The sequence below is a fragment of the Lepisosteus oculatus genome, chromosome 23 (genome assembly GCF_040954835.1).
Source record: "Lepisosteus oculatus isolate fLepOcu1 chromosome 23, fLepOcu1.hap2, whole genome shotgun sequence".
NCBI lineage: Eukaryota > Metazoa > Chordata > Actinopteri > Semionotiformes > Lepisosteidae > Lepisosteus > Lepisosteus oculatus.
In genome coordinates, this window is record NC_090718.1 from 8392629 (window position 1) to 8405490 (window position 12862).

At 40.2% G+C, this 12862-nt stretch overlaps 1 protein-coding gene across 6 annotated transcripts in view; it reads left to right on the top strand.

Annotated features, from left to right (window-relative positions):
- The window catches only part of arhgap32b (Rho GTPase activating protein 32b), a 160081-nt gene that overhangs the window by 125923 nt on the left and 21296 nt on the right, over positions 1–12862 (top strand). For 4 of the 6 annotated variants that reach the window (XM_015337657.2, XM_015337659.2, XM_015337660.2 and 1 more), the window contains one exon: positions 10853–11002. In XM_015337657.2, coding sequence (XP_015193143.2) covers positions 10853–11002 — 150 coding nt within the window. Of the gene's footprint in view, positions 1–1897; positions 2559–10852; positions 11003–12862 lie in introns of those variants that run through there. The other 2 variants (XM_015337663.2, XM_015337662.2) reach the window with 2 other exon arrangements.

A 12862-nucleotide genomic window follows, 5' to 3' on the forward strand; every position in this document is an offset into this window, starting at 1 on the left:
CTGGGTTCTGGGAAACCTTCCAGGATGGGAAGATGATGGAAATTCTGTCTTCACAGCCGCACACGGCCCGCCTCTGAGTCTGTCCATTTCATTGGGTTGGGGGCGAACTGTTTCGGTCTGTGAGGGTACTTTAGAAAGTGCTTTGAGATACTTCTGTAAGTGAAAGGGAACCAAATATACACAACTTTTTCTTTGGGTTCCCTTAATGAGCCATCTGCAGTTTCACTGTATTAGCATTGTGTACTTAAACATGCATGGCTTAATCTTGGAGAGCGGCATATGTTACTAGCAGGATCAGCACCTAATCCAGCTGTTCATTCTCTCAGGGGATTGAACATGTTGTATTCTTCATGCTGGGATTGTCTGCAGAAGTCAGAAGAACACCTGATCCCTAATGTCTGGTATAAGATGAATTGGGCAAAACTATGTGAAGACACACGAAGGAAAATAACAATGTGTATGGCTGTGTTAAATAACACAAAGAACTAGGGCAGAGAAGTCACTGTTGTCCCATAAGAAAATGAAGAAGCTGAGGATTAACAAATTGTGATTAAGATCGGCAAGTTCCTGTTTGTCAACCTTGGAATTGTTTCAGATTTTAATGTCTTTTGAGTTTTTTTAGGCATTTTTTTTGCCTGTCGGGAGCTTCTCTACATATTCTGCTGCCTGCCTGCGCTACAAAAGTCAAAATGCAAATATATTTAAAAGCTTTTATAGAGCCTGTTTCACTACTGGCAATGCCTCACCTTGAGGTGAGGTATAATGTCAGACAATGCTGGAAAAAATAGCTCATCTACAGAATTTGATCACTTTTGTGCAGGTTCAGGACTATTTGCTCTTTGTACAATACTCACTATTGATGCACACCCTGACACCAGATATATTTTTTTTTAATGAGGAACGTAGATTTTACTGGAGCTTATTTAAGATGAAAAGTTAAAAAAAAAAAACAATTGCGCAGGACACTTACAGTGAGACACGAAGCAAGCGATGAATGAGAGAAACCATAAGAACCCTGATCATATGACATAAAATCGAGCCATCGACATTTGCGTTTCGGTCCATACTGTAATGACTGTGGAACAAAACCTTGATTGTCAGTACAAGTCTGTAATAACACTACTCTTACTTTACCCTTTCAGAGCTTCTATTGAGGCGAATTTGGCTTTGTCTCAGAATAAGCCTTTTCATAGTAAACAGAGAATGGTCTGTTGTTGGCCCCAAGACAATTCCAGCTGCACAGTGTAATGTTGTTTAGCGCAGATGACAGGTTTCTGGGGCACTATAATTCCAGACATTTAGTTTAGTGTGGACCAGTTCCAGTTCTCAGCCACGAAATTATCTCACCATTAAATGCCTTGTTATTCTTTCATACTGTTTCATGTCATTAATTTTATGAGTATAAAAACTTGTATTGTTATTTGTATTATACTTAATTGGAAGGTCACCTTTCATACTGAAAGCTTTCGGTTTCTCTTCTGCATTGTACACAAGAGGAGATGAATAACAAATGTTTTTAAGATTTTGAACATGATTACGTCACCAGAGAAGCTGTCAACAAAAAATATATAATTAAGTAATAATGATAAAATTATAGTACAAAAAACTTTCCTGAAAACAGGGCTTTAACTATAGCGGCGTGAGTCAGAATACTTTTTGAATAACTTTTCATCAGTAACATCGCCAAGTGATATGTGTACAAATAGTCGCATTTGCATTAATAGTAGTCGTAGTATTACATTGAAAATAACTATTTTGCATATCTTAAGTAACACAAAATTGAAAATAATAGGTTTGGGGGGGCGGATAATTTGTACTGCTAGACATCCTATTTAATTTCTTGAAGTAATAAAAACAATTACATCGTGAAATTAATTAATTTCACAGCATCTCGCAGTTACTGTACAGGTAGAGCAGTACAGCTTCAGCCTGTAAAACAAGGCGCGGCTCCGAGTGACAGCTCTGACGGAGCCGCAGGTATCCGGCCGGGTACTGAGCTCTCTGTCACCACCTGCGCCATCCAGGCTGGGCGGTGCTTTGACTTGAACACCGGGATATGGCGCAGCCAGTTTCGTTGTAAACGGACACCCGAGGGGCTGGACATACAGACGGAGGGAGAGACAAAAAGAGAGAGAAAAAAGGAGGGGGGGAATAGATACCGAAGCAGCTGCGCGGAAATTGCTGGGTTTATAATTTCTCGGTAGACATGGATGGAGATTAAGGAATCCCGACACGGAGCCGCTGGGATCTTGAATCACTCACGTTTGCTTGACACCTGCACTCTTCTGTTTTTAATGTCTGCGCTTTGGCTGTGAGCAGGCAAATTTGGGATTAGGTGACATCGTCTGTTGCCTCTTAAGCTGGGAGTCAGCTCGGAAAAGTCGGCTAAGAATACGGGCTGTTTTTCACGCGTAGTTGAAAGCCTGGAAGTGCGGTCTGTGCAGCGCCGAGATTGGATTTCAATACGCACCCACTTACAGTAGTTTCCACTTTACGCACTGTATGTATTGTGTCTTGGAGTAGACGGGAGAGCTGCGCCGGAGGACAGGGGTAAGATTGTAAGTCTTAAACGTGTATGTCTTAAATTTAAAAGTTTGCAACGGAGAGATTAAATATCTGCGTTGCCCATGCCGCTTAAATTCACATCTCTTGCAGCTCAAGTTAATGAGTGCGAGGAGTTTTTCCTTTAGTTTTTTAGGATCAAGTTTACGGAATATGTTATTTTGCTAAAGCAAGGAATCTAGTTCCCTCCCACCTCAATTTTTCAATTTTCAGTTTTCTTTAAAAATGAAAATGTTTATATTTTGATTCTATTTAAAATCAGATTAACAAATGAATGTAATTGCTACGTCTTATGGTTCCTTGTTTTGCAGGATGTGTAAGGAACATGTTCAATGCATAAATTTCTTGATCTGCGCTAACCAAATAGAGGTTTCAATGCTACATATTGTTTGCAATTAATGGATGACTATGTTATAATACCAGTCATATTTACTACTGGTAAAAAAGGAAGCAGGACGCCACATGAGTTAAGTTTGAAGAATGTTTTGCACTTTATTTAGTAAAGGTTTTCATTTAAGCAATATGCTTTGACCTCACCTTAAGCACTGTTCAGTTGTCCATAGATTGAGACAATTTAAGATAAATAAGCAATGTTTGAATTAAGATTAGTAAATGAACAGGCAGGGAAGCACTGAAGAGTCACGGTGTTCATGTCAGTTCGTTGACATTATGCCACAGTTATTTTAGTGGACAAGTTGTGGGCTGGTTTTTCCATTTCATTTCAGCACATTTTTGCACTTCATTCTGCTGAGACAACAGAAAAGGCTTACTTGTGACCCAGAAGGTGAGACATTGTTTTCAGGACAGAAACTGCTTCGCAATCCCTTGACCTTGAGAGGAGGAATTTACCTCCCACAGAGTTTTAGCTCTTACCTCATCCATGGAACCAATATGAAGTGGAAATTCACATTGGGAACTCAGTGCGGCGTCCTTTCGGTCAGTTATAGAGGTTGGTTAAACAGTTAACGGTTAGGCCAAAGTGTATAAGTGAGAATACGACAACTTCATGCGTTTTTTTTTTCCTTTCAGCAACAGTTTAATATTTGTAGATACCTGAAAACTGCTGCTAATCTGTTCTGCGGCAGATACAGTACCTCTCACTCTTGGATTATAGCATGTCCTGCCATCCATTATGAAAACATTACTTGCTGTTGGTTCCCATGGTCTCCAAATAGGCATTCCCTCTACTTTCATTATATTATATCATATTATATTGTTGATTATTTGTGTACAAAATGAGTGGAAATATATGAAGAAGCACAAAGGCCTGCACTTCGGATTCACAAATGTTTAGCAGTTTGGAGGAGGATAAGTATTTTTTCAAAAATACTTGAACAGAACATGGATTGGCTGCAAAGCTATAAACAGGAATTACGCTTGTAAGTTTCTAGTTAGCCTCATAATTAAGAGAATTATTAACTAGAATCTAAGCCTTTGTGATTTTATTGTTTGGCGTAATATTGTAAATATTGTTCTTACTTTCAGTTTCTGGAGATAATGCTCAATGTCACCATTTTTGGAAAAGGGGATTTATTTGCTCCCAGTTACACCAGAATTTATCTTTACAGTCACTCATATTTTACTTTTGTTTTAAATAAGCTTTACAATTTCGTTGGGGAATCTTTTTTGTGCTACCAATATATATTTTTAAGAACGGTTATAGTACAGTGCAGAAGGTGTCCGTGATTTTGTAATGGCAATAGGATGTGTTGTTCACATTTAAGCGCTGTCTGCTGATGTCTCTTTTCACTTTCAGTTATTTTGGGTCCTTCGACACGAGTTGCCGCAGGTGGATATTACTATTAGTTTTTTTTTTATCAGGTTCATTTGAGACAGCGCTGCAGATTTCTTGAAGTGTCTCCTCAGTTTTTGAGTTAAACAGTTTCACACATTTTGCAGACATTAAAGGGCCTCTACTTATGCTATCAGAGCCATTGAAATCACAAGAAGTCGGCATAGTCATGTGAGTCCTAAAGGTGGCAAACACATGGAAGTTTATACATGGAACATCAAAACAGATTTTTTACAGTTTAGTAGCCATACCGATTGCTGTTCTGTCTCAACAGGGTATCATAAACCTTAGCATAGCAAACTGAAGTTTACCAAAATAAAGTTTCTACTTCTGCTAACAATTCATACCACATACATTAAGTGATTTCCTTCAAATGGTTTATACATTATTTTTGTGAAGAGAGGTGGATAGCTGTCCACATTCTGCAATTAGATAGTATATTTATATTCTTCATGAATGAATACTTTTGTAGCTTATATACAGTACTTTCATTTGATCCTTGAGTCATTAGAGGAAATCATTTATGTTAGAATTAAATTAGCAAAAAAATAAATATATATGATTCTGTAACTGAAAAAGCAATAGAATTCCCCAGTGAGGCGTGATTTTGATCCAAGGAGGGAAAGCAAACCTGACTGTGCCACAGCTCTGTGTCTCTTTTTATTCTTATACATCACCAGTCCCATTTCTGTCATCTCGCAGGTTCTCAACTCCCTGATTTCTAGAGGTTTATTTTCTTCAGCTGATGGCTCTACAGATTTTACAGCCCAAACCCTCTGTTGCTTGCGAGAGCAGTGTTTTTATGGCTTGGGAGTCATCTTGGTTTTTCACAAAGTTAGCAATATTCTCTGCCGTATAACTGGCAGCTGTTTGTTGACATCAGTCCTCTAGAGCTTGTTAAACCTGCGGTTTTGCAGTTTCACCCCAGAAAGGGAGCCGAACCAGAATGGGTTTTGCAGACAGCTGCACGGCTCTTTGTACAGTTGTATTTTTGGGGTAGTCTGTCGATAGTGTTTTTTTTTTCAAAGTTTCATAGATTCTGGCTTTTGGAGACGGCTTTTTGCTAACTGGTTCCAGATAAAGTAGCTTGCAGAATTTAGATGTAGTCAGCAGGGTGGTTGGATTGATCTTGTTGGAAAATGGTAGTCATTTCAGGGGAACAAAAAGCAGTTATTCTGGGACGTTTGGGTAGGAGGAGATTGCCCAGCAGTAGCCCAAGGCAGTTCTCTCTGCTCCCTGTACCCATTGGGGAAAAAAAAATTATTTTGCACATGTAATCAGACAGTACCTGATAACAGTACCTGTTTAAGTTTTTTATTGCCTGGAATCAAATTGTTCTTCATCCAGATGTGGTCTAATCCTCGAGCTTAACACATATCCTTATTCTTCAGTTTTTTTGGCTTTCAAAGCTACTGCCCTATTTTGGGGGGCTTGGAGATTCAGTAAATGAAGACTATTGTTTAACATTGTGGGTATTTTTTACGTACTACTGGAAATAAAGAGTTACGCAAAAAGTAACAGAATTGCTCTTGTGTGAATGACAAGGGGATAAATTATATCTTTACTTGAAGTCAGACATGTTATGGCTTTAAAATTCACCATGTTTAGCTATGATTGTGGAATTGTTGTTTCTAAACAAAGTGGATGAGATGCCTTAAAAGTTGGGTTTACTTATGATCACTTTGAACCTCGACCTATCCTTATGTGCATTTCTAACCATAGTGTAGCAGAACGTCAACTCCAGCTTCCTCGGGAATTCTGGCCTAGTCAATGAAAACTTAATTCGTTCTGCAGAGTGCTCTTCTTTTATTTGACTGCAACAGACATTTCCAAATTTCAAGTAACTGTTCCTGTGACTGGAAGAAAATGTGGCTGAGATTCAGGAAGATTAGACTTAAGTTTCTTAAGACTGTTCAAAGTGACTGGCTCTCGGGACACATGGATTGTGGTTCCAGTACCAGAACAAAGCATGTTTTGTCAGTTAAGTATAGATTTATGTTCTGATATGTGGCAAACAGATGCTGCACTTGAGTTTTTGACATGATTATGCATGTCTTTTTTTTCTCGTGTTGAGCAGACAGAATTATAATGTAACAGTATGAATCCTTTAAATCTAGTTTGTTTTCACATGAAAGGAAGGATTGTGTATTTTAATCTAAAGCAAGACAAAATCAGAGTTATTGTCTAACTCATCAATTTGAAGGCAAATTCTGTTTTTCAAAAGTACCCAATTAGTAATTTTAAGGTTAGGGGAGGTGTCGTGATTTCACCTAATGTTCTGTTGTTTGCAAAGAAGTACTAAGAACCTTTAAGACTGTGCTCACATAGTCTTACCAGCTTTAAGCAATAGAGAAGAAAAGGTTAAAAGTATCAGATGATCTGCAGTTGTTTCATAATGAAGTGTGATGGTTGAAATTATACTTGGTGGTGTTGCCATTACGTCATCTTTCACACAGTCTGTTGCTTCAGACATGGAAATCACAACAGTTTTGATAGCTCTGTTTAAGAGCTCCAGGTTATTAATCTGCATTGGCCTTGTCTCAAAACTCTGTTCTCCAGCAACAGCTGTAATGACTTGGATAATGTAGAAGTTTTTCTTTCTTTACAAAATGTCACACTTCCCTCTTTCTTTTTTTTTTTTACTGGAACACAGGCTTCCCTGATCATTACTGCAGTTTTTGAAATAAGAAAAACACAGTCAAGTAAAAGTGAATTAAATAGTGCTCCTGCTGCACTGGGCTCAATGGATGGCTCTTATTTATATTGAGACCTCTAAGTAAAGAACTGGGGGTGGTGTAGTGGGTAAGCCTCAGGATTCATGAATGACAGGTTGTGGGTTAATGTCCCTGCTGTTGTAGCTTGACTGAGCTACTTTACCTCAGTTGATCTGGTCCTCTCAGCTGTATCAGGGGCAACAGTCTTGTTTGGGAGTAATCCTTGTGATGGACCAATGTCCCATCTGGGGGATGGGAGAGGGGTTAAATCACATGCACTCTGGTCTGCTCAAAGCTACGGAGACCAGGATATTCTGTGGACCAGGAGCCAAAGTGGCTCTGGTAGAAACTTCCCCCTTTTTTTTACAAGAGAAAATGTAGCACAGGCATCAGAGGTTATCTGATCTGTGACACAAAAAAGGAAACATATCGGATTTCCAGTGTCACAATGGTCTTAAAAAAGACTAGAAAAATAGCGCTTAACCATTGCAGTAGGTATAGTTCGGGGGATTTTCTTTGCATTTAATCAGTGCCTGCCATATGTACTTGCAACACAGTCCAAGGTTCTGTGTAGAGAGGTCTTAACGGCTGTTCATTCTTGACTGGAGCCCGTACCTGTAGGTAATTGTGCCCAATAACCTGTCAGAGCTAAGAGCGGCCACTTCGCTTTGAACCCTCCCTTACTTTTAGTATTTCCTGTCTCTTAAGTGCTGTTACAAAATGTAGGCATAGGTGATTGTGATATGCAGTTTGGCTTAATGTGAATGACTCTAAATCATACAATAAGCTGAAGAAAATGGTGCACAGAAAGTAGACCTATCTGTTCTCAGATAGGTGAATCACTATAATTCAATATACTGCATGTTACCTGGCTTTAGATGAAATCAAGCTCTTCACTTAAGGGTTATCAAAAGTTATGGAACTCTGTTCCTTCAGATAAGAAGGGAAACCTTCTGTGTCTGTAGAACCATGAAAGCGTTTCAGAACATTTTGTTAAATGTGAAGCACACACACACACACACACACACACACACACACACACACACACACACACACACACACACACAAGAGGATCCATTGATGCAGTATGGAGACTAGATATTTAATTTCCCCCTCTGGGCCTCCTGTGACAGAAGTGATCTGTACGATTAGAAAAGCTCCAGCGTTCGCATTCTTATAGCAACATATGAGTCAAGCTTCCCAATGCCTATTTTCTACAGTGGGAGTTTTTGATTTGTCATGTGATATTTTACTGTCGTTCCCATTTAATTTGACCAAACCAAGAAGCATGCACATGCAAAACAATTAGGTGCAGGATGAGTCATTTGCTTTGGGTTTTTTCCAACAATTCTATTGCAGACCTGCATGTACTGCTAGAAGGTTCGGAGTGTTGGGAAAAGTGACTATAATGGATTTGTTACTTCAGACTCACAGGCTACACTTTGCTGCCATCTTTTGAACTGCTTCCCTTTCCCTGAATCCAAGTACTCCACATGCAAATTCCAGGGAGGGGCTGCTGGTTTTCATTTGCATTGCTGGTGCTGCTGTCAGCCCTCTGCTACAACAAGCATCTGTGCCATAAAAAAAAAAACTGGAATAAAACTCTTCTTCTTTTCAACAGTTTTTTTAATCAAATGAAATAATATAGTCATACTAACAGGTTTTGAGAAAGCATCCAGCGCCTGCAGAATACGCAATCAGCATCCTCTGTAGCCGTTTGAAGTAAGTTCGGTTTGTGAATTTTTCAATGGAACAAGGAGAGGCTGGGTGCAGCTTCTGTATGGGGTGTATGGTATTCAAAAAGAGCTAGATTGCATGACCCTATTTGAATGTGTATTGGGCTTTTTGTACAATAAAGCATTTAACTAACAGTGTAATATTGCTCAGTTAAATGTATGGAAATGATTACAGGTTGATTGTTTTAAAATCATTCCGGAAGATGGTTTGAACAGTTAATCCTGGTGTTCCTGCAATCTGAGACTTGGTGTGGCTGAGACTTTGCTGGATCTGCTGCTGGTCTCTGCACACTGCTCCTTACTGCTGGGGACCTGTTTCTACTGACCTGAAAGTTCAGAAAGTCCTCCAAAGAAAGTCTGAAATCTGTATCTGTCGTGCGTTCAGCCGTTCAAGTAGCATATCTGCATCAGTACCAGCCCCAGACTGCAAGTGCTGTGAGCTCAGGGACAAGCCTGAAAAATGTTATATGCTGCTTTTGTTTTAGAGTTTTTAATGCGTCAGCATTTTGGTTATTGAAATTGTTGGGTTGCTGCAAACCAACTATATAGATGTCTCAGGGTATGCTATAACACGCAGATTTTCTTACTGTGTTTAGTTAGTATATTGAAAGACAGATGTGTGCTGGGCAGTGTGTGGAGTACTGTAATATGGATAACTAAAGACCCCAAAATCTGGTGGTTTTTTTGTGTTTTCTTATAAAGAACCGTGGGTGACTGTTCTTCATGAATTATAAGAAACTGTAATATGACAAATTTGAAAATATTTTTTCACATTATGTTAGCGCTGCCAGCTTAATTTAATTTTTATTCAAGTGTGTTTTGTAAGAGTGTTAAGTAACATTTGGCTTTACTCTTAAGTTTGAGTATGATCGTTAACTTTTTTATGTATAGTACAGTTGGCACAACATGAGCATCACCCTAATTAAAATTTTAAAAATGAAGCATAACCCATTAAATATTAGCAAGCAAGCTTATCCTCAAGACTTAGATCACCAAGAATGAGAACACCATTCATCACAGAGTAATAGAAACCTACAGACATGCACATTTCTCTGATGGTAATTCTGAGGTAAAGGAACTGGTGAAAATATTGAATTTTGTGAGTTTCATTTAATGCAGAGTGATAAAGTTGTATATTGTTTCATGAGGGGAATGAGGGAATACGTGTTTTCATCTATCTTCAGGGAATATTCAGTTTCTGCTCAGTAATGACTGGTGTGGCTGGGTGGAAAAACTGCTGTTGCTCCAATGAAGAGACTTTCCCCATTCTATTTATGCAAATATGGATTTTCTATAAGCATTTCAATATAAAGTGGAGGATTTTGAAAAATTACTCTTATAGCCAGAGGGAAGAAAGTTGATCAGCAAACCACTTTCTTTCTCCTGAGCTCACACGCATTCTGGCAGGTTTGCGGCTAACCCTCATGAACTTGACACAAAGTGGATTCTTCCTCGTATTTACATTACATCTCATGCAAGTGCGAGATCTTTCTTTTTGCTTCAGGTTGTTTGCTTTTTTTTTTACCCAGCCTGTGCTATAACGTAATTATTCTTGATCTCCGTTTGAAGTTTGAGGTCATATGTCAAATGTTTGAGGCACAGTTTGGCGAGTCTCAGGTTGGAACCAAAAGGGCGAAGTGAAGTGAAATCTGCAGCTCTGTAGGAGAGTTGTGTTTTTTTTCTCGGTGCTACTGGAACCCTGCAGGAGAATTTATTTCATTGCTCATTTCCAAACTTGAAGTGGATGAATCCTCCTGATATTTCATCATACTACGGATGTTAGCATTCCGTAAATGACACAGTAGTTTGTTGGGCATTTGGAAATCGATCACTGCTAGGTGTAAGGTAAGTAGCCTGATGTGGTTTTGATCTGGATGGCAAGGATGAGCCATCTTTCAGGTTGCAGCAACGTGTTTTACGATTCCACATTTTGGAAGTCTTGTCGGCTTGCTTTTTTCTCGGTTCTCTGAGGCCCCTCTGTCCCCTGGTTCTGCTCTGACCTGCCCCTGTGTTGTTGCTTGTGTTGCCCTCTCCCCCCCCCCGAACAGTGTCCAAGAAGCACGGCAAGCTCATCACGTTCCTGCGCAGCTTCATGAAGTCCCGCCCCACCAAGCAGAAGCTGAAGCAGCGCGGGATCCTGAGGGAGCGGGTGTTCGGCTGCGACCTGGGCGAACACCTCCTCAACTCCGGCCATGACGGTGAGCTGCCCGGCGCTGTCACAGCCGCTAACCCGCCGGAAGAACGCAGAGGGCCGCCGTCCGGGCCGCAGAGCCGACGTCGCCGCCCTCTATGCAGGCTTGTGTGTGTGGTTTTGTTTTGTTGGGCTTAATCGAAGTCCTTAACAAGTCGCTGAAGCTAGAAACTCTGAGACTTAAATTGAAGTCACAAAACCCGGAACTGGAAATCTACTGGAAAAGTAGGACTGGCTGAGTTTTCTGGCGTAAGAGCTTTTTATTGGAAAATGAGTCATTTCTGTTCGCGTGTGCCGCAGAGGCAAAGCAGAGGGGTTGATGTCTGTCAGTGGACTAATTAGGAACAATAATTCACCCAACTGGACGCTGTTGTCGGCTGTTGGCACACTCAGCTGTTTTAGCGCAAGTTTTGTTCAGTGTCAATAACGCACTGCGTCACTTCGCCATGCGGGGAGGGAGAAGGGGTTAGTTGAGTGTTTATGAGCATCATTTGAGTTGACCATCATGAATACATATTTTTACACATACCGGTCTCCACGGGTTTGCCAGGGAGGAAATTGGGACAGGTTTCTCTTTTCGGTTTTAACCCGAATAACAGGTTCAGCTGCTTTTGAGGCCTTCTGCTTCTTCACCAGCACTTCCACCTGGCCCAGTTCTGCCCAGTTCCTCTGGCTGTGGCGAATGTGTAAATGTGCACCACAACAGGGAGAAAAGTGGAGGCTGGCCAGAGCTTCTGATCTGACGTCTTTTTCCCTGTTGCCATGACATAGCTGTAACATGGCGTTTCAGCCTACGCGATATCCCAGCTCCGAGCTCTCAGTGGGATCTCGGCAAAGCAAAACGGAGAGAAAGAGAGCTCCCCTAATCGATACTGAGAGCATATCCCGTTTTCATACTTTACCCAGGTGTTGGGGGTCACTTCAGAAAAGTAGAAACGAAGCATTTTTCGATTTTCCGTTCTTGTACTTTGTGTGAAATGGCCCTTGTTGGTACTGCCCCTGTATATCCTCAGGGCTAGCAGCGAAAACACAAACTGTGAATTATGGCTCATGTGACAGTTTCTCTTGCTTTTTAAAGTCCTCTGTGACGTGAAGAGAATGTGCTCGTATCTCTTGTGGCATTCAGTTGTGACATATAGTTTCTGAAATAAAAAAAAACATAATATTTTTTGTTTCTAATGTATAATTGTCACACATACCACAGAGGAGAAGGGGGCAGAAAGCAATCTTATTTGTTTCAAGTGTTCTTATTTGTAAAGAATAAGTAGACCAATGAATGCATTGGGATGCTGAATTAGCACCCAATGAAATAAAATTGCTTTGTGGTGATCCTTTAACCATATGGAATGTAGTGAATACTGAGCTGTGATATAAATAGACAGAGAAGGAGAAACTGTGTAACAGTCACCGCTAAGAAATGCTCAAATTAATCATCTCTAGATTACAGTGTTTTTGCAGGCTTTTTTCATACAAGATTTTGAACTGATTTCTAAGTGCTTGCCTTATTCCACTTTGCACACACTCTTGCTGCTCATTCCTTGTTTTCTACTTGTTCCACTGAAGTGCTAATCTGGGTTAGGAGTACTTAACATTCTGGGCCTTCTGTTAACACATGCAGGGCCTTTTCTCTCAATGTGTTCCCTGAATTATTTTGTAATTAGCAGCTGCTCAATTGAACAGCGTGTGGTTGTGTATAAAAGAGGAACTGTGCTCATTAAAACCTTTATTTCACGTTACTTGTCACAGTACACACCTCACACATGACGTCTCCCTGATGAAGACAAAACGCTTTTTGTTGACGCATGCATTTGGCTTCAGCATAACAGCTTTGATACTCAATAACAACCTCACCCGCCCCCTTTGCTGA